At 41.7% G+C, this 21,040-nt stretch overlaps 1 protein-coding gene across 1 annotated transcript in view; it reads right to left on the reverse strand.

The window, feature by feature from the left end:
• Nucleotides 1-17,633, reverse strand: part of wdr75 (WD repeat domain 75) — a 25,657-nt gene extending 8,024 nt beyond the window's left edge. Inside the window, exons 1-19 of the mRNA XM_020461724.2 lie at nt 17,493-17,633; nt 13,711-13,840; nt 12,942-13,007; nt 11,363-11,462; nt 11,051-11,172; nt 10,789-10,859; nt 10,336-10,452; nt 8,716-8,804; nt 7,062-7,220; nt 5,458-5,633; nt 5,022-5,197; nt 4,653-4,804; nt 4,295-4,469; nt 3,178-3,272; nt 2,934-3,029; nt 2,516-2,685; nt 2,189-2,248; nt 1,930-2,064; nt 1,520-1,611 (exon numbers count right to left, since the gene is read on the reverse strand). Coding sequence (XP_020317313.1) covers nt 1,520-1,611; nt 1,930-2,064; nt 2,189-2,248; nt 2,516-2,685; nt 2,934-3,029; nt 3,178-3,272; nt 4,295-4,469; nt 4,653-4,804; nt 5,022-5,197; nt 5,458-5,633; nt 7,062-7,220; nt 8,716-8,804; nt 10,336-10,452; nt 10,789-10,859; nt 11,051-11,172; nt 11,363-11,462; nt 12,942-13,007; nt 13,711-13,840; nt 17,493-17,578 — 2,267 coding nt within the window. The 5' untranslated portion in view covers nt 17,579-17,633. The remainder of the gene's footprint in view (nt 1-1,519; nt 1,612-1,929; nt 2,065-2,188; nt 2,249-2,515; nt 2,686-2,933; nt 3,030-3,177; nt 3,273-4,294; nt 4,470-4,652; nt 4,805-5,021; nt 5,198-5,457; nt 5,634-7,061; nt 7,221-8,715; nt 8,805-10,335; nt 10,453-10,788; nt 10,860-11,050; nt 11,173-11,362; nt 11,463-12,941; nt 13,008-13,710; nt 13,841-17,492) is intronic.
• Between the last annotated feature and the right edge of the window lie 3,407 nt (nt 17,634-21,040).

Genomic DNA, 21,040 nt, shown 5'->3' on the forward strand with positions numbered 1-21,040 from the left:
CACCCGCAAAACACCAGTCTCAATGTCAAAAGTGAAGAGGCGACTCTGGGATGCTGGCCTTTAGGCAGAGTTGCAAAGGAAAAGCCATATCTCAGACCGGCCAATAAAAAGAAAAGCTTGAGACTGGACAGAGGAAGAGTATTATTATTATTTTTTACAAAGTGTTATGGACAGACAAATCTAAGTTTGAGATGTTCGGATCACAAAGAAGAACATTCGTGAGATGCAGAAAAAAATGAGAATGCTGGAGGAGTGCTTGACGCCATCTGTCAAGCATGATGGAGGCAATGTGATGGTCTGGGGATGCTTTGGTGGTGGTAAAGTGGGAAATTTGTACAGGGTAAAAGGTATCACTCCATTTTGGAGTGGTCAGCACAGTCACCGGATCTCAACCCTATTGAGCTGTTGTGGGAGTAGCTTGACTGTATGGTACGCAAGAAGTGCCCATCAAGCCAATCCAACTTGTGGTAGGTGCTTTAGGAAGCATGGGGTGAAATCTCTTCAGATCACCTCAACAAATTGACAACTAGAATGCCAAAGGTCTGCAAGGCTGTAATTGCTGCAAATGGAGGGTTCTTTGACTAAAACAAATTTTGAAGGACACAATAATTGAATTAAAAATCATTATTTATAACCTTATCAAAGTCTTGACTATATTTCCTACTCATTTTGCAACTAATTTCATGGAAAACAAGGACATTTCTAAGTGACCCCAAATTTTGAACGGTAGTGTATGTTACAGCACTTTGGTTTCGCCAATAAATATGTTGAAATGGAATCAAAATAATATTTTTCTGTCTTCAGTCCTAGGAGAGATCTAATTATAAGCAGCCTGAGTAGGCCTATAACGCAATTCCTATACTATTCAGAGTTTAGAGAAATTAATGAGCTATTTTCATGCTGGTTAATGCAATGCATGTCTGTCCCACCCCACCTACTCAGCCAATCAGGAGCCGCTACTGTGTTGCACCCGGGGCATACTTTTTACTAACCGGTACGTGCTAAATAGTATGTGGCGAAGAGCAAATGGTGCAGTCTGTAGTAGACTAGTATGGGTATTCGGACACGGCCAGTGTGTGGTGGCCTGCACAACTCCAGTTCTTGAACCGGATGCGCTGGATTCAATTCTGGCCTTGTAGTTGGGATTAAGACAAACCAGGTGGTCAAATTTCATTTGATGTGGCTTCCTCGCCTTGTCTCCATCTGCACTGATGTGTCAGAGCAAGACTGGTGAAAGAGTCCTAGGGTGCAAGGCCATCATCACAATACTGCTTTGACCTTAATCGTTTTCAGGCCAATATAGCTTAACCTATTTATTGTGATTCTATGTCAATTGTGATGTATAATTTAATAAAATATCAGAATTCAGACCTCAATAGTAGAGGCATAGACAGAGGGTGGCCAAAATCTATATGTGGTCCTGAGTCGGAAGCCACGACCACTACACCAGACTGGCACAATGTCTTTTTTTAATTTTCTTGTCTGGGACAATTAAGTAACTACTAGTTACTGGACTCACCTGGCAGAAGAGCTGGAGATGAGCAGGGAGCGTACGAACATAGAGCAGAGGAACGAGGCTGAAGGCAGGACGTGGGCTGGGGTGTATAGCAGCTGAGGGGGAGAGAGGAATGAGTTATGAGGAGCTCCTGATGCTTATTCCCCCCCCCCCCCCTAGGAACCTGGTTTAACTTTCTAATACAATCTAGAAATATTTGTAGACCAATTTGTCTTAGCTAGCATCTAAAGTGAACTCAGTATATTTAGTAGTTCACAACATGGAAGTATACAAGTACTTGGCATATGCACTATTTAAGCTAAACATGAACTTTGAGGGCCAACACTACAGAACGTAGAAACACTAGCTTATTTACAAGTCCACAAATAAATAGTCAGTGGCCCTTGCATGAATGCGCGTGCGCACATACACACCTCCTTGATGGCAATGGAACCCTGTGGTAGCTGAATCCTTTCTGCCATGGGATTGGTCAGCGCTTCTTGATGCTGCCTGTGTTTCCCTAGCAACAGATAGAACGGCGTCACGGCAACACTGTCGTCCACCATGAGCTGAAAAACACCCCAAAAACAAACACAGTCAGGACTTCAATAGCGAATGCTATAGATGTAATCTATTCCTGTAACACTTTGGCAACATGTTTCGCAACTGCTTTGTAACAAAGTGAGATGGTACCCGTTTACTAGACGCCAACAGTCTGTCCTCCTCAGTCTTAGTGCTAAACGTCATCAAATCCTACAATGGAGAGAGGATGTCAGACAGAACTCTGTGGTTAGTTACCTGCCAGTGGAATAAGAAGTAAAACCCACACATGCGCCATCACCTCAGATGAACAGGTTCTTTACTTTCAATGTAATTTAGTAGTTTGGGGGATCTTGTATTCAAGGTTTGAATTGGAACAGAACATGTGGTGTGTCCAGTCCTTTAACCTATTAGGGGTGACAAAGGAAAGGAGACGAGGAAGCCATGAGTCTGGAGACAGTCTGTGTATTATATATTCACCATGTGTTGGGTGAAGAAGTAGAGCTGGGATCTGTTGAGCCACTGAGCGTGCTCCTCGCAGCTCTCCAGCATCTGGTCGCGCGGGGCAAAGACGGCACGCTGTACCTTGCCCGTGCACAAGGCCTTCTGGGAGTAGAGGGGCCGCGGCTCGCCGGGCTTGAACACAAACACTGGTGGGAGGAGAGTGCATTGATGAGTGAAGCCCATATTACCTATTTTATGTTTAGTTGGTGTTGCCATACCACACAGCCCAAGGACCCAAAGTTTAGCTAGTTGCACACATGTAACATGGCAGGTTCCCCTAGGTATTCTATAATATGTACTTTAGTCTTGTCATATGGTAGACCTAGCCAAGTCTAAATCTAAATGAGCAAAGACAAAAAGAGTCCTGTTGGAGCTAGAACCAGGAAGCACTCACAGTCGGAGCAGCCAGACTGACTGCAGAAGGCAGCCATGTTCTCAGACAGTGGGTCAGCCTGGAGCAGGCTCACATCCACAGGGGTACTCCACTCCACTAATTGAGAGAAGGGAAGAGAGAGAAACGAAAGTAGGAAAACAAACGTCAGGTCTATGGATTGAACAGATTTTATTTTAGGTTGTGGTCATGGTGCTTATAGGACAATTGCACATAGGCCCACGCACGTCAGAGACGTCTGTCTTACGTGAGCAGGTGAGGAGGTTCCAGCAACAGAGTTGGTTCTTGGTGCTGGTCCCCAACAGGTACTTGGAACAGCTTAACCTTCCAAAACAAAGGTCCCTGGTGGATCATAAAAAGTCTCATTTTTCAAACCCATTCACCATTCATGACCATACCACAACCCACTCACAGAATTAGTGGCAAGGACCTTTTCCACACCAGAGCTACAACAACAAATACAGTCATCTGAAATCATTTCTGTTCAGAGCACAAGCAGACGTCAAAGAGAAAATCTATAGGAGGCGGTTACACAAGGGGGTGTGGGCAGCTGGAATAACAGTGCGGAGGCCCAGTGCTCGACTTCCAAAGCCATTTCTGTACCAGCAAGTGTCTACATTACTCAGAGCACATATGAGGCAGAGCTAGCCCTATACATTACATCCTCATTTAGGTGGAGGAAGTAAAGGGATGAAGAGTGATGTATAGTTGACTCTTGGGACCATTGTGAATAACAGCACTAAAACCAGGGCATGCAAATGGAAGTAAAAAGGAATACATTTAAATTGGGAATCGTAAATGACACAGCACTGCAACAGTTAACATTGATCACGAGATCATAGGCAGCAGCTAGGCAGCTTCTGGCATGCAATTGAGTAAGACTCAACACCAAATAATAGTTTTCTGCACCCGCTGACCTAAGGAAGGGGGGAGTTGACTTGGCAAATATTGTTGTAGAGGCTCCCTCAATGTTGCGGAGCAGGTTCTGTCTCCCAAGTTGATGTGGCTGGCCAATATCACTTGTTTTTTTTGTATGTTCCCGATCTGTTGCCATAAAGTACACTCGCTTTGTGCCAGTGAAGTTAAATATTACAGACGTATCTACCACGGAGGGTTTTACACACAAGTAAACAATGTCAAGTGTGAATCTAAGTTCATATTATGAGTCATAGCTGCTAGTTTAAAAACCCATCTTGTTTGTTGATAGACAGCCATATCTGCTAACATACACTTTTTTTGTTAGGAAAGTTGTTGAAATGTCTGCTCGTTTGAATGGTCATGCATGTTTGTGTATACTTGTATAAGTGTGTGAAGTTGTTTAAGTGTGTCTGTCTGTTTATAGGTGTGTGTGAGTGAGCTCTAACCTGATGGCCCCTGGGGGCTGGGACAGGGTGGTAAGCAGCTCCCAGGAAGGGCTCCATACAGTCACCACTTCCTGGAAACCGACAGCCAATAGGGAGCCGTCGGCCGAGAAGCAGCAGCAGCCAGGCTTAAGGTGGTGGTACCCGCCCACAAAGTCACATGACCAGGAGGCGCCCTCTGCTGGTAGTCAGCGGCATAGAGAGAAAGGAAAAGCCGAGGAAAATATTAGAGCGTCAATGTGATTAAGCTCATCATCAATACCTTGATTAGCCGAATCATGTGTCAGTGAACAATAACTAGCAGGTCTCCAGGACCAGAATGGAAGGCCCTCAGGCTCAGTGATAGAAAATAACCATTTACCCTTGGTGTCCGAGTGGTCTGCCAGCAGCCAGGCTTTGAAGTGGCCGTCGAAGCTGATGGTCACCAGCATGGTGGTCTCTGGTGAGGGGCTGAAGCACATGGCTGTAATCTGGTCCTCGTGGGGGGCTATGACTGTAGTGTTCAGCATAAAACTACAGAGGGGGGAGGAGGAAGGGTGGAGATTGGACGAAAGATGGAAACCACATTTGTGTATATATAGTGTATGCTTAAGTATGTGGACACCCCTTCAAATTAGTGGATTTGGCCATTTCAGCCACACCCGTTGCTGACAGGTGTATACAATCGAGATATGCAGACATGTACAACAACATGGAACCAGGCTGGCTATGGTGTGCAAACAAATAGTACCTCTGAGTTTGCTCATCGTACACCCACAGCTTCAAATTGATTTCTAACTCAGAGCCTTTTTGCGTCCTCTCCTCCACCGTAGCAAGCCAGTCGCCTCGGGTGTCAAACGCCGCCTTGACCACTTCAAACTGGTCCAGACCCTCTTCGTGGATGTACTCCTGCTGTACTATGTCCAACTGAAGGTAGAAGATAAATAGTCAATCCATTTTCATCAGCTTGATTGGTCAATAAGAGTTCATTCAGTTATCAAACAGTTTATTGACAAAAGAGCAAAGCCAGACCTCCAAGACTCAGGCCATCCATTCTAGTCATTCTATGTCTAATAGTCACATGACATCAAAGTTCAAGAGCCTTCGGTAGCTCCCTGGGCCAAGTTAACAAGGACAGTGTTTGGTGTTCTTCATTATCAGCTCCAGGCAATAAAAGCTGTGCTTACATTGTAGAGCAGCTTGTCGCGATGGAGAGAGTAGAACTGCAAGTGGCCTGGTTTCCCGTTGAGCACCAAGGCTTTACTACGCGGGTCGATCGTCAGGTCTGTCCGCACACCCTCGCCCTTGACCAGCCCCTGGATGATGGCCGACACTTTAACACAGCTCTGGATGATAGTGATTTCTTGACGGGGAAAATAGGGAGAAAAAAGATGGATCAGGCCTACAGATTAAACTCTGTGACAACGTCCAAAAGCCCTTAGTTGTTTGACACAACATACAGTGGAGTCCAAAATGATTGGATCCCTTGATAAAGATTAGCAAAAAAAATAGAAAAATAAATAATACAAATACTGAGCTATATTGTACGCGCAATTTTTTGTTGTTGAAATTATATTATTTAATACTAACACAATTGCTCAGAGAAAGATTTTGTTTAACAAGTAATTTTATTAATTTTTTATTATTCTTTACCCCAGCACTCTCCCCTGGCGAAGACAACGAGACAGATTTGTTCAAAAACACTTTGGGAGGGATCTTAGACCAATCTGCCATTCAGAATCCTTCCAGATCCTCGATATGTTTATAAACTTCCCTTGTGAATTCAAACCACAGGTTTTCAATGAGGTTCTGTCTGCCAATGACCATCTCAGTCTGGAGACTGAGATGGCCATTGCAAAATGTTGATTTTGTGGTCAATTAACCATTTCTTTGTGGATTTTGGGATGTGCTCTTGTGGTTATTGTCTTGCTGAAAGATCGACGTGTGGCCAAGTTTCAGCCTTCTGGACAAAATGTTCTGGTACTTGGTAAAGTTCATGATGCTGTTTGACCTTAACTCATTTGATACCAGAAAATCCTCCAGTGAAAAAGCTGAAATTCTGATGATTCACCACCATATTTTACAGTAGGTATGTGGTTCTTCTCTGATTATGCATCTTTCTTTCAATGCAAAATCCACCAGAGGTGTGCGTGGCCAAAGAGCTCTATTTTCATGTCATCTGACCATAGCACTGGTTCCAAATCCAAGTACCAATGCGGTTTACAATGTGTTCTTCTCATAAAACGTTTTAGAAAAAGTCTGGGTCGTTATCCTTGAAAGGGGAATATTGAACAGGGGATCCAATCATTTTGACCCCTATCTTTGAGATGTATTTATTTATTACTTGTTAAACCAAATCTCTTTCTCTGAGCAATTGTATTAGTATAAAATAATAAAAACAACGGTGCATACAATATAGCTTTGGAACACAAGCATTTTGCTACACCCGCAATAATAAGTGTGTGTGACCAATACAATACGATTTGATTTATTTGTTTATATACAGTATTTTTTTGCTCATCTTTATCAAATGTTGGACCCCACTGTACATGGTGATGTCAGCACCAGCCATTGCTAAGATAAAATACTATATGCTACTTGGGAATCTGCTGTCCCTTTCAAGAGTGAGACTGAGGACCCTGAACAGTTTTAAGCATCTTTCCTTAAAGTAATCACTGAAATCCGCTCCATAGCAGTTACCATTCCAGTCATGTCAGATCAGTGATTACTTCAAGGGAGGGAGGCAAGATCGAACCATGAAATTATTGTAACAGGTTGCAACAGTCCTTACTGTTGTCAGAGTGGGAGGTGCAGAACAATGAACCGTCAGGTGACACGGCAATGTGTGTGATTGCACCGCCCAGGCGCGGCAGGAAGTCCTTCTGGTTCTCTTGTGTGTAATGCCACTGGACCAGCACCGATTCTATCCCCCCGCTTAGCAGGTTGGTGCCTACAGAAAAGAAGCGGAGACAAAAGCCTGGTCAGAATGCTTCCATCATGAACCAGGAAAACAGTTGGCATAGAGCATGGGTAGCATTAGCCTTTAGAAATGTGTATTTTCACAACGCAGACAATCAGAAAATCAGAGTTTTAAACCATTTCACCTGCATTTTATATTGAAAGTCAACCTTGTTTATTTGCCTAAATAGAATGATCAGCGGCATGTAACTATAGTTTCTCTTCACATTAATGCAACACATTCTGCAAAAAATAGCTGGGTTTTCATCAGATAACAGAAGTGCAAAATAAAGTAAATTAGCTTATAATGAAAAAGCAAGGTATTTTTTCCAAAAACAATGCATTGCCATCAGATTTCTCATGTTTATCATAGAAAGAATGTAGCCAGCTAAACGTCCTAATGTTTTTCTTGAAGTTCATCGAGGATCATTTTGATAAAGAAGGACTGAGAAGCTCAGCTCTGGTGACTTTTATAAAAAGGACATTTTACTCCAAAATGTAAGAAAATAAAGTTATGCTGACAACATCTAAAATATAATTTCCACTTTCAGAAATGAGCCCAATAACATATTGGTAAAAATGCATGGTCTATCAGATGTGCCATTAGCAATAAGCATTATCACCTGTAGCCCAATTGATGCAGCATAATGGCTATAACATTTACATAGGCTGAAGCATGGGGTTTGTCCATCTGCATTTACCCCATTGGACACAACATCCTGATTGTTGTTGTTATTCATAATTCATATTTTATTATAAATAATTGTTCACTTTCAGGCATTTCTATTACAAAGTTCATCATTGCCCTTTAAGATGCCATTGTCCACTTTGAGCTGTTGCGCAGCTGCTCCTAAACCATGATTGAAAACTTCAGTTGTAACTGCATCTGTAAAACGATGTCACTCGTGCCACCGGAGTAAAGAAATAGAATGGTAGCAATTGAATGTAAAAAAAAATGTTTTAAACAAAGGTCAAATACGCTTTCATAATACATTTACCAAAACGGCTTCGCATCAACAATTTATGTGAACTGATTCCTTGTCAGAACACATGTTTCCCTCCCCATGGCTCTCGCAACTTGAATGCGCCTCAAGAGGAATATTTATCTTACAGAACACATGGCAAGCCGACTAGGTAAATAGGTAAAACTATTCTGATTTTGTTTTAATAAGATTACATGGCAAAAATAATAGCACTGGAAAGTTGCATCCCGACCCGAGTGACAAAGTAGAGGCTTTGAATTACTTTGTCAGCAGTAGGCTACCACTGCTTGAGTTGAGTGCCACAGTAGTGCGCATTATAGCCTATTTAATTCCCTTCATCTGGACAATCAGTGTCAGCAACAATCAGTGTCAGTTCAGTGCACACAGTGCATGTGTTATATTTCATATAACAGACATGCTTCTCTACACGATAAATGTAGTGTGATCAAAGATGATTTGTATAGGTATAATTCTAAAGTTATAGGGTCAGGGGTTATAGGTTACCTTCAGGGGTGAATTGCAGTGTGTTGACTGCCCCGTGGTGCCAGTGTAGGGTGGAGTATGTGTACTCCTTCTTCTGGTTGAAGTTTCTCCTATGAAGACAGAGAAAGAACATTGATTGAGTGATGCCAATCCAGTGTTTCCCCTAAATTTGGTCTTAACTTCTTATGGCTGGGGGGCAGTATTGAGTAGCTTGGATGAATAAGTTGCCCAAAGTAAACGGCCTGCTCCTCAGTCTCAGTTGCTAATATATGCATATTATTATTCGTATTGGATAGAAAACTCTAAAGTTTCTAAAACTGTTTGATTGACGTCTGTGAGTATAACAGAACTCATATGGCAGGCAAAATCCTGAGGAGAAATCAAAACAGGAAGTGAGAAATCTGAGCTTTGTATGTATTCACCAGAGTCCCCAATGAAATCCCCTTGAGATATTAATGATGTTGCACTGCCTAGGGGTTCCACTAGATGTCAAACATCTATAGAAATTTGAATGAGACTTCTACGGTGTTGTGGGAGTGAATATGAGTACAGAATCTGTCAGGTGTCTAGCAGTCGGCCATTTTCTGATCACACTTATTCTTCATGGTATCCACTTGCGTTCCATTGCTCATGAAGACACAAAGGAATACTCCGGTTGGAACTGTATTGAAGCTATATGTTAAAAACATCCTAAGGATTGATTCTGTACTTAGTTTGAAATGTTTCTTTGACCTGTAATATAACTGAAGTTTGTGTCCGATGTAACACTGACCAGAATGAACGTTTGGATATGTATACCAAATGCACTAACAAAATAAGGTATTTGGACATAAATAACGGACATTATCGAACAAAACAAACATTTATTGTGGACCTGGGATTCCTGAAGTGCTTTCTGTTGTAGATCAAAGTTAAGGGAATATTTATCATGTAATTTCTTGTTTATGTTGACCCCATCATCGGCTATTGTGACTTTTACTTCTGAGCGCCGTCTCAGATTATTGCATGGGTTTCTTTTTCCGTAAAGTTTTTTTGAAATCTGACACAGCGGTTTCATTAAGGAGATGTATATCTATAATTACATGTGTATAACTTGTATTATCATCTACATTTATGATGAGTATTTCTGTTGAATGATGTGGCTATACAAAATCACTGGATGTTTTTGGAACTAGTGAATGTAACCCGCCAATGTAAACTCATATTTTGATAAATATGAACTTTATCAAACAAAACATACATGTATTGTGTAACATGAAGTCCTATGAGTGTCATCTGAAGATGATCAAAGGTATCTCTATTTGTGGTTTTTGGGACTCCGGCTGGAAAATCGTTTGCTGGAAAAATGGCTGTGTTTTTCTGTGGCTTTGTGGTGACCTAACATCGTTTGTGGTGCTTTTGCTGTAAAGCATATTTGAAATCGGACACTGTGGTGGGATTAACAACCAGATTAGCTTTAAAATGGTATGAGATATGTGTTTGAGGAATTTGAATTATGAGATTTTTGATGTTTTGAAATTGGCGCCCTGCACTTTCACTGGCAGTTGTCATATCGATCCCGTTAACGGGATTGCAGCCATAAGAAGTTTTAAGTGAGGCCATGTATGGTCATGCCAGAAGAACATTGCGGCCATCACTCACCACAGGCGAATTTTGCCGTCCTCGTGACCTGTGGCGATACAGTCCTCTTTAGGGTGGCACGAGACACAGGTGAAGGCATTCTTAGCTCCTTTCTTATTCCCCGACTTGAGGAAAAACCTGTGAGGCACAGAAACAGACAATACAGTTGAATGAGTGCTATGACTGGTGATGACCAATGTTTAGTTGGGCAATGTCAAATCCCCATAAAATACTGTAATGTAATCAACCCTGTTTCCAGACGAGGGGGTTGCTCAAAACAATCGAGAGGGCTGGCTGGCTGAACTCCCCCACTCCTGACCACAGACAAGCAGAAAGGCCACTCATCCAACAGACAGGACTGCCGTTCCTCGTGTTTGGACTTGTATTGCACAAACACTAGCCAGAAAGACATTAACATTCATGCTTACAGTCCTTGAAGGGGACAGCCTCCTGACAGAAAAGAATGTTGTTTACCTGTGAGACTTCTGCTTCTTGAAGAAAAACACCTCAAGCTGTAAACCTTTGACGGCAGCAATGTATTCACCCTGTTAGATTGGAGGAATAAACAAGCTTTTCACGAAGAGCTGGCGTCCATATTGGAGGTGGTAATAAAAAAAAAATCTAACCTCTCGCTTAACAATACCATGGCAAACTATGACAAGTGACCCAAGAGTAAGTTGTTTGCTGCCAGAGACTTGTTAGATACTGAAGTTCCAGGTAGGCCTACTACACATACCTTTCTGCCAAAGGAGGCAGCCCCAGAGGGGCTGACATCACACAGGACGGCCGAGAGCTCTCGCGCCTCCACTTCCTGGTCCCCACTTAAGGGCAGATGAACAGCCACCAGCTGGAACAGCTCTAAAGACACACACACACACACTCACACCACATCAGAGATCACCCTCCTCCACATTCTGCACTATTATGTTGACCAATTACAAAATAAATCACTTGTGACTTGAAAGAACACAAACTGACTGCAAAAAGGCCCTATATAGGCATTTATGGACAATTGATGTGCAAATGCCAACCTCTGATTTGTACTTACCAGAGCTTTTGTCATTTGCCATTGGGACGACGACAAACACAACTCCTCCATGATTTTCAGAGACGTATATAGAGTAGATGGGGTACCCAATAATGAAGGTCTGAAAAGTATTATAGTAAAGTGATTTATAAATACAGAACCAATCAAAAGTTGACAAACCTACTCATTCCGGGGTTTCTTTATTGTAGAAAAATGGTGAAGATATCAAAACTAGGAAATAAACACATGGAATCTTGTAGTAAACAAGTGTTAAATTCAAATATATTTTTATATTTGATTCTTCAAAGTAGCCACCCTTTGCCTTGACAGCTTTGCACACTTGGCATTCTCGCAAACATTCTAGTCAACTGGAATGCATTTAAAATTACAGGTGTGCCTTGTTAAAAGTTGATTTGTGGAATTTCTTTCCTTCTTAATGTGTTTGACCCAATCAGTTGCGTTGTGACATGGTAGGGGTGGTATACAGATATTGGCCCTATTTGGTAAAAGACCAAGTCCATATTATGACAAGAACAGCTCAAATAAGCAAAGAGTTCAACGTCAAACGACAGTCCGTCATTACTTTAAAGACATGAAGGTCAGTCAATCCGGAAAATTAAGAACTTTGAACGTTTCTTCAAGTGCAGTCGCAAAAAACATCAATTGCCACGATGAAACTGGCTCTCATGAGGACGGCCACAGGAAAGGAAGACCAAGTGTTACCTCTGCTGCAGAGGATAAGTTCATTAGTTACCAGCCTCAGAAATCACAGCCCAAATAAATGCTTCAGAGTTCAAGCAACAGACACGTCAACATCAACTGTTCAGAGGAGACTGCGTAAATCAGCAGGCCTTCATGGTCAAATTGCTGCAAAGAAACCACTACTGAAGTACACCAATAAGAAGATACTTTATTGGGCAAAGAAATGTGAGCAATGCACATTAGACTGGTGGAAATCTGTCTGGAGTCCAAATAGGAGATTTTTGGTTCAATCCGCCTTGTCTTTGTGAGACGAAGAGTACGTGAACGGATGATCTCCATATGTGTGGTTCTCATCGTGAATCATGGAGGTGTGATGTGTGGGGGTGCTTTGCTGATGACACGGTCTGTGATTTATTTAGAATTCAAGGCACACTTAACCAGCATGGCTACCACAGCATACTGCAACAATACACCATCCCATCTGATTTGCGCTCAGTGGGACTATCATTTATTTTTCAACAGGACAATGACCCAACACACATCCAGGCTGTGTACGGGCTATTTGATGGAGTGCTGCATCAGATGACCTGACCTCCACAATCACCCGAGCTCAACCCAATTGAGATGTTTTGGGATGAATTACACCTTTCCAGCGGAAGCTGGTTGAGAGAATGCCAAGTCTGTGCAAAGCTGTCACCAAGGCAGCTTATTGGTTATTACATGATTCCATGTGTGTTATTTCATAGTTTTGATATCTTTACTCTTATTTTTCAAAGTAGAAAATAGTGAAAATGAAGAAAAACCCTTGAACGAGTAAGTGTGCTTTGACGAGTACTGTACATAAAGCAAAAAAGGAAGCAGCGATCGCAAATGATCTTGGCAAAGAGTGCGGCTGTACCTTGATGAGGATGCCATCTGTGAAGTCCCACAATCGGACAGTGCCATCTGCTGAGCACGAGTATACCTGCAGGAGAGTGCAACAATGTCACGTCTACACACAAAACACTGCAATGAACAAACATTCCTCAGAGACACCAAACCATAGGAGCAACAACAAACCATTCTTTCGATAAACTGATTGCAGACACGTATGTAGCTACTGTATTTATAGCTACCAGATATCTGATAACTATGTCTCCATACTGGGCGTTACAGGAAAGCCCTATACAAGATGTCGCCATACATTTGTCAACTTAACTATTATTGGTGATACTTTTTTGACCGAATCGAGAACAAAGAAAGTATCTTAGAAGTGTGTGTGTCAATCTAAGGTTTGCACCAGGTGAGGTGTTCTCTTGCCATTTTAGCTGCCAGACATCTTGCATTTTCCAACATCTTTGCAAGAACTGTAGAAGTAGATGAGTGTCACACTGCGCAGCCAAAACAAAGATCTACACACATGCTAGAGGGACTTCTCACTCTGTAAAAAAACAAGATGACATTGCAAAAATAGTAGCACTGCTATTGCCATGCATTTCCGCAGTTTTTTTTTGTAGAACCACCTGCAACTGGACACAGACATTAAAAGATACTTTCTTCGTTCTTGAGTCAGTGAAAAAAGTATTGACAAGGACGGCTAGTTAAAGTCTATGGCTTTCCTGTAACGCCCAGTATGGAAAGTTCACACATATAGGGCACACAAACTGGTAGCTACTGTATTTACAAACCTGCAGGTGGTTTGAAGGGTTGCGGACAATGCCTGACACCAGGTCTGTGTGTCCCTGCAAATCATGGACGCATTCCTCGGAGCTGGAACTGTACACTTTAACTGACTCCCCCGAGGCACACAAGAGGAACCTGGTGAAAAGGACCGGAAAGACATCAGTTTACAGACTACGGTTATTCCCGATTCAACGTAGACACCCGACTGTTTATTATGATTAGCTAACTAGCTAGCTAAATACCAAAAACAGATCTAGCTAGCTTACGATACCGGTTAGGTGCTTTTAGCAACTCAGGTGTATTTACATACAATTGTAGCAACGCTAGTGTATTGGGTTGCACAAAAACAGAAATACAATTCTGGGAAGCCAGAAGTTAAAAACAGTTCCATTTCAACCTACTATGTCCGGTGGCATGGCGGGTTGGTCATTATGACGGGAGGGAATTTGAGACACATTATCTAAAAGATCGTATTATTAAACAGACTTTCCAAACGTGGGTCTGTTGTAGACCCACTTGCTCTCTGCTCATGTGCAGGACTTTTATTTTGACGTGTGCCATATGTAGACAAAAAGGGATACATTTTGGGGGACTTTTATTTTGACATGAGGTAAGCAGAGAGGAAGTGGGTCCCTTAAGTGTTTTCTAACGCGGGCCCCTCGATTGTGGGGATTGAATAGTGTAAGATGACAACATATTTGGTCAATCTTAACGGGGCAGTAGCCTTCATCGGGTGTACAATTTTCAATTACATTATGTATTCTAGTTATCCTTTTGCCATTTATTCTGTTACCAATAATATTTACATGTTAATATTATCTTCAGATTATAATTATTATGTCTCATAGTTTAACAAAATGCAAATGTATTAGCTTCCAAAATGTGATTAGGTATATCTAGCTGTCCGAAAATACATTCTGATAAAATGTCTCGTCCTGCACTTTGTAAAAACCCAGACTGTGGGCCAGCCAGAGTGCATTGAGTGAATGTTGCAAAAATACCTTGGTTCCTTTCTAAACATAGCAATGTGAATGCAGAAGGGTTTCGGACCACAAAATAGGTAGAGTGAACTGGCAAAAAAATAAAATAAATAAACAGAGTGTAGTCCCCATTCAAAGGGAACAGTTATTCTCCTTTCTTTTCTTCACCGGAGCTCACTTTAAAGAGGACTGAGATGACTGAAAACACCATAAGTTGAAATAGAATTGTATTTAAATTCTGGCTTCCCATGGACTGTTTTTGTGCAACCCAATACAATTGAAAGCGATGCCCGTGTATTTAAATAAACGTTAACGTTGCACCCTTGTTGCTTAAAGCACCTAGCTAGTTACCGGTATGTGTAACATTACATTTTGGATCAGTGGACTGCCTAGTTAGTTAATATATACTGAACAAAAACACAAGAACGCACCATGTAAAGTGTTGGTCCCATGTTTTATGAGCTAAAATAAAAGAACCCAGCAATTTTCCCATACGCACAAAAAGCTTCTCATTTTGTGCACAAATTTGCTTACATCCCTTTTAGTGATAATTTCTCCTTTGCCAAGATAATCAATCCACCTGACAGGTGTGGCATATCGAAAAGCGGATTAAACAGCATAATCATTAATTACACAGGTGCACCTTGTGCTGGGGACAATAAAATGCCACTAAAATTTGCAGTTGTCACAACACAATGACACATATTTCTGAAGTTGAGGGAGTGTGCAATTGGCATGCTGACTGCAGGAATGTCCACCAGAGCTTTTGCCAGAGAATTGAATGTTCCTTTCTCTACCATAAGCTGCCTACAACGTTGTTTTAGAGAATTTGGCAGTATGTCCAACCAGTCTCACAACCGCAGACCAAGTATAACCATGCCAGCCCAGGAACTCCATATCCGGCTTCTTCACCTACGGGATCGTTTGAGACCAGCCATCCGGACAGCTGATGAAACTGTGGGTTTGCACAACCGAATAATTTCTGCAGAAACTGTCAGAAACCGTCTCAAGGAAGCTTCTCTTTGTGCCTGTCGTCCTCACCAGGGTCTTGACCTGACTGCAGTTCGGCATCCTAAACGACTTCAGTGGGCCAATGCTTACCTTCGATGGCCACTGGCATTCTGGAGAAGTGTGCTCTTCAAAGATGAATCCGAGTTTGAACTGAACTGGGCAAATGGCAGACAGCGTGTAATGGAATTGTGTGGGCGAGTGGTTCGCCCAATGTGGGAAGTGGGCTTATGGTATGGGCAGGCATAAGCTATGGACAATGAATACTATTGCATTTTATCGATGGCAATTTTAATGCAGAAATAACGTGACGAGATCCTGAGGCCCACTGTTGTGCCACTCATCCCCCACCATCACCTCACATTTTAGCATGATAACGCACTGCCCCATGTCGCAAAGATCTGTACACAATTCCTGGAAGCTGAAAATGTCCCAGTTCTTCCATGGCCTGGAAACGTATCAGACATGTCACCCATTGAGCACAATTGGGATGCTCTGGATCAATGTGTATGACAGCGTGTTCCAGTTCCTGACAATATTCAGCAACTTCGCACAGCCATTGAAGAGGGGGACAACAATCCACAACCAAGAGCCTGATCAACTCTATGCAAAGGCGATGTGGGGTGCTGCATAAGGCAAATAGTGGTCACACCAGAAACGGACTGGTTTTGTGATCCATGCCCCTACCAGGTAAGGTATCTGTGACCAACAGATGCATATCTGTATTCCCAGTTATGTGAAATCCATAGATTAGGGCCTATGGTATTTATTTAAAATTACAGATTCTTATAAATAGCAACTCCGTAAAATCTTTGAAATTGTTGCCTGTTGTATTTTAATTTTTGTTCTGCTCAGTGGCATAATGTACTTAAAAATTGTACTACTACTTAATTTTCATTAGGAATCCAAAATAATGTACTTAATAATGTACATACAATTTCTGACATTTTGAATGCTTAGCAGGACAGGAAAACGGTCATCCCTACTCTCCACTGATTTGGTGACTCACTAAACACACATGCTTCATTTCTAAATATATGGTGCCGTCTGGTTTGCTTAATATAAGGAATTTGAAATAATTTATACGTTTATTTATTATAAGTATATTTTATCCAATTACATTTTTGATACTTAGGTATATTTAAAACCAAATACTTTTAGACTATCACTCTAGTATTTTACTGGGTGACTAACTTGAGTAAAATAAAATATACCTTAATAGAAAATGACTCAGTCATGTATGACAATTGGGTACTTTTTCCACCACTGGTTCTGTGTATAAGCCATTTAGCAATAACTTTTACCCAAAGCGACTTAGCTACGAGTATTCTTGCTTCGTCCCGCAAAGTATCGTTCCTAGAGATACTGAATATGCCGCTGTTAAGTGGAAACGTTATTTTCGTTTTGAGTTGGTTGATCAAGGACGCAAGACAACGTACGGAAGCTTCTGCAACGAGTCGTCTGTATAAACAATGGTTCGATGCGGGACGAAGCAATGGCCATGCAGGTATACATTTTACGTATGGGTGCTCCCGGGAATCGAACCCATAATAATTGCGTTACAAGCGCCATGCTGTACCAACTGAGCTACAGGACCACAATAATGAAACAATAGCCAATGTTACGTTTCTCTCAAGATTGGAATACTTGTGTTGTAGCTATACAGTACCACGTTAGCTAACGTGCTAGCTAGCTAGCCACAGTAGCTAGCCAGGGCTACAGTTTGCATCCATGCCATACTTGTGACATACAGTTCATTCAGGTTTAGCTCATGTCAGCTGCAATGTACACACACGTACCTGGAATCATTTGTAATAACTGGCTCTCTGAAGTTTATTTTGCTGCCACTAAGGTGAACCACGCGTATTTCTGCGTGCGCCACCATCTTTTCGAATTTCAACTATGAACCTTCGCCTCTGACCCAACAACACATGGCATGCTTCTGTCCTTGTTCATTCAAAACTGGTTCGAAGTCGCCCTCAAGCGTTCTTCTCAAATTACTGCATTTGATTTGTTATTTTTATTGCTTTAAATTATTTAACCTTATTTTATTTAGCCAAGTCAGATAAGAACACATTCTTATTTACAATGTTATGTATTGCTCATCATTGTTGTCGGCTGTTGTTTACTTATTTATTCGTTGTCTCATCACATTATTATACAAAAAAAACAGAAACGTAGCTAATACACCAGTATTTATTGTTTTGAGTGGTCTTTTTAGTGGTATGGGGATCCAGTATTGCGTCGCTGATCGCATTGATTGACAGATTATCCCTGAAGTTGTTTTATTACGTAAAAGTTCGTTCACATTATGACGTTGGCTGAGTTACCGTATAAAATGCGATAGCTTATCTCTTTGGTAATCACTTGGTAAAGTTTTACATGATGGGAACATAGGCTCCAGCCATAGACTTTAACCATGGAGGATAATGTAAGCCTATGAATTGCTAACAGAGAAGCCCTATGCAAGTGGTGCAGGAACCGCTGTACCGTCTTTTAAAAAATGCTGCGGCAGGAACCACAGGGTATACAGGACATATCGATAGGGGTGCCGTAAGTAGTGGCAGCTGGGTGGCGGTGTGGGCTAACGTTAATGTGCCGCTAATATTATAATTTTTAATATTGTAAAAACCTATGGGACTTGTTATACATAAAATATGATCCTTGTAAAGATAACAGCCGTAGCCGAGTTTTTACCTGAATTATAATAATAATAGGTTAATAATATAATAATAGCCATAACGTTTCTAGCTCCAACAGTGGAGTAATATCTAACAATACACACAATCTAAAGTAAAGGAATGGAATTAATAATATATACATATTTGGATGAGCAATGTCAGAGAAGCATAGACTAAGATACAGTAGAATGGGAAGGATACAGTAAATACATATGAGATGAGTAATGCATAATATGTAATGAAACAGGCAGGGAGCAGGTCTCAAACCCTCAACCTTCTAGCCCGAAGTCCAGCGTGCTATCGACTGTGCCCAAAAGCATGCTCAAGTGGCAGAGTCGATATCTGCGCTTATAAACCCAGGGTCGTTACAATATGTAAACAACATGAATAGTGTTCCATTGTTAAAGTGACCAGTGATTTCAAATCTCTGTATATAGGGCAGCAGCCTCTAAGGCGCCAGTGATGGCAATTTAACAGTCTGATGGCCATGAGATAGAAGCTGTTTTTCCGTCCCTCTTCTGGATGATAGCGGGGTGAACAGGCAGTGTGCTCGGGTGGTTGTTGCCCTTGATGATCTGTTTGGCTTTCCTGTGACATCGGGTGCTGTAGGTGTCCTGGAGTGCAGGTAGCTTGCCTACACTCGTTTGTTGGGCTGATTTACTAGGCTGTCCGCACCAACCTCTGTTGTGCCATGCAATGCTTTTACCATACCAAGCAGTGATGCAGCCAGTCAAGATGCTCCTAATTGTACAGCTGTAAAACTTTTTGAGGATTTGAGGACCCATGCCTAGGGCTGTGGCGGTCATGAAATTGTGTCAGCTGGTGATTGTCAAGCAAATACAGTGCCTTGCGAAAGTATTCGGCCCCCTTGAACTTTGCGACCTTTTGCCACATTTCAGGCTTCAAACATAAAGATATAAAACTGTATTTTTTTGTGAAGAATCAACAACAAGTGGGACACAATCATGAAGTGGAACGACATTTATTGGATATTTCAAACTTTTTTAACAAATCAAAAACTGAAAAATTGGGCGTGCAAAATTATTCAGCCCCTTTACTTTCAGTGCAGCAAACTCTCTCCAGAAGTTCAGTGAGGATCTCTGAATGATCCAATGTTGACCTAAATGATTAATGATGATAAATACAATCCACCTGTGTGTAATCAAGTCTCCGTATAAATGCACCTGCACTGTGATAGTCTCAGAGGTCCGTTAAAAGCGCAGAGAGCATCATGAAGAACAAGGAACACACCAGGCAGGTCCGAGATACTGTTGTGAAGAAGTTTAAAGCCGGATTTGGATACAAAAATATTTCCCAAGCTTTAAACATCCCAAGGAGCACTGCAAGCGATAATATTGAAATGGAAGGAGTATCAGACCACTGCAAATCTACCAAGACCTGGCCGTCCCTCTAAACTTTCAGCTCATACAAGGAGAAGACTGGTCAGAGATGCAGCCAAGAGGCCCATGATCACTCTGGATGAACTGCAGAGATCTACAGCTGAGGTGGGAGACTCTGTCCATAGGACAACAATCAGTCGTATATTGCACAAATCTGGCCTTTATGGAAGAGTGGCAAGAAGAAAGCCATTTCTTAAAGATATCCATAAAAAGTGTTGTTTAAAGTTTGCCACAAGCCACCTGGGAGACACACCAAACATGTGGAAGACGGTGCTCTGGTCAGATGAAACCAAAATTGAACTTTTTGGCAACAATGCAAAACGTTATGTTTGGCGTAAAAGCAACACAGCTCATCACCCTGAACACACCATCCCCACTGTCAAACATGGTGGTTGCAGCATCATGGTTTGGGCCTGCTTTTCTTCAGCAGGGACAGGGAAGATGGTTAAAATTGATGGGAAGATGGATGGAGCCAAATACAGGACCATTCTGGAAGAAAACCTGATGGAGTCTGCAAAAGACCTGAGACTGGGACGGAGATTTGTCTTCCAACAAGACAATGATCCAAAACATAAAGCAAAATCTACAATGGAATGGTTCAAAAATAAACATATCCAGGTGTTAGAATGGCCAAGTCAAAGTCCAGACCTGAATCCAATCGAGAATCTGTGGAAAGAACTGAAAACTGCTGTTCACAAATGCTCTCCATCCAACCTCACTGAGCTCGAGCTGTTTTGCAAGGAGGAATGGGAAAAAATTTCAGTCTCTCGATGTGCAAAACTGATAGAGACATACCCCAAGCGACTTACAGCTGTAATCGCAGCAAAAGGTGGCGCTACAAAGTATTAACTTAAGGGGGCTGAATAATTTTGCACGCCCAATTTTTCAGTTTTTGATTTGTTAAAAAAGTTTGAAATATCCAGTAAATGTCGTTCCACTTCATGATTGTGTCCCACTTGTTGTTTATTCTTCACAAAAAAATACAGTTTTATATCTTTATGTTTGAAGCCTGAAATGTGGCAAAAGGTCGCAAAGTTCAAGGGGGCCAAATACTTTCGCAAGGCACTGTAACTGCTGGTCTCACAGTAACTGACCGTTAATTAACACAAACACATTTAGTATCTCCTTGCTTCCACTCATAGCCTACAAACCACTGATGTAGACCTTTGGAACATCTACATATTAAAAAATCTAATAAATCCATGTAACATAGCCTACACCGTCACAATAAATCCAGTCTAAAATGTAGTCTATTTCAGAAAAACA

This window comes from Oncorhynchus kisutch, linkage group LG26 (genome assembly GCF_002021735.2).
Source record: "Oncorhynchus kisutch isolate 150728-3 linkage group LG26, Okis_V2, whole genome shotgun sequence".
Lineage (NCBI taxonomy): Eukaryota > Metazoa > Chordata > Actinopteri > Salmoniformes > Salmonidae > Oncorhynchus > Oncorhynchus kisutch.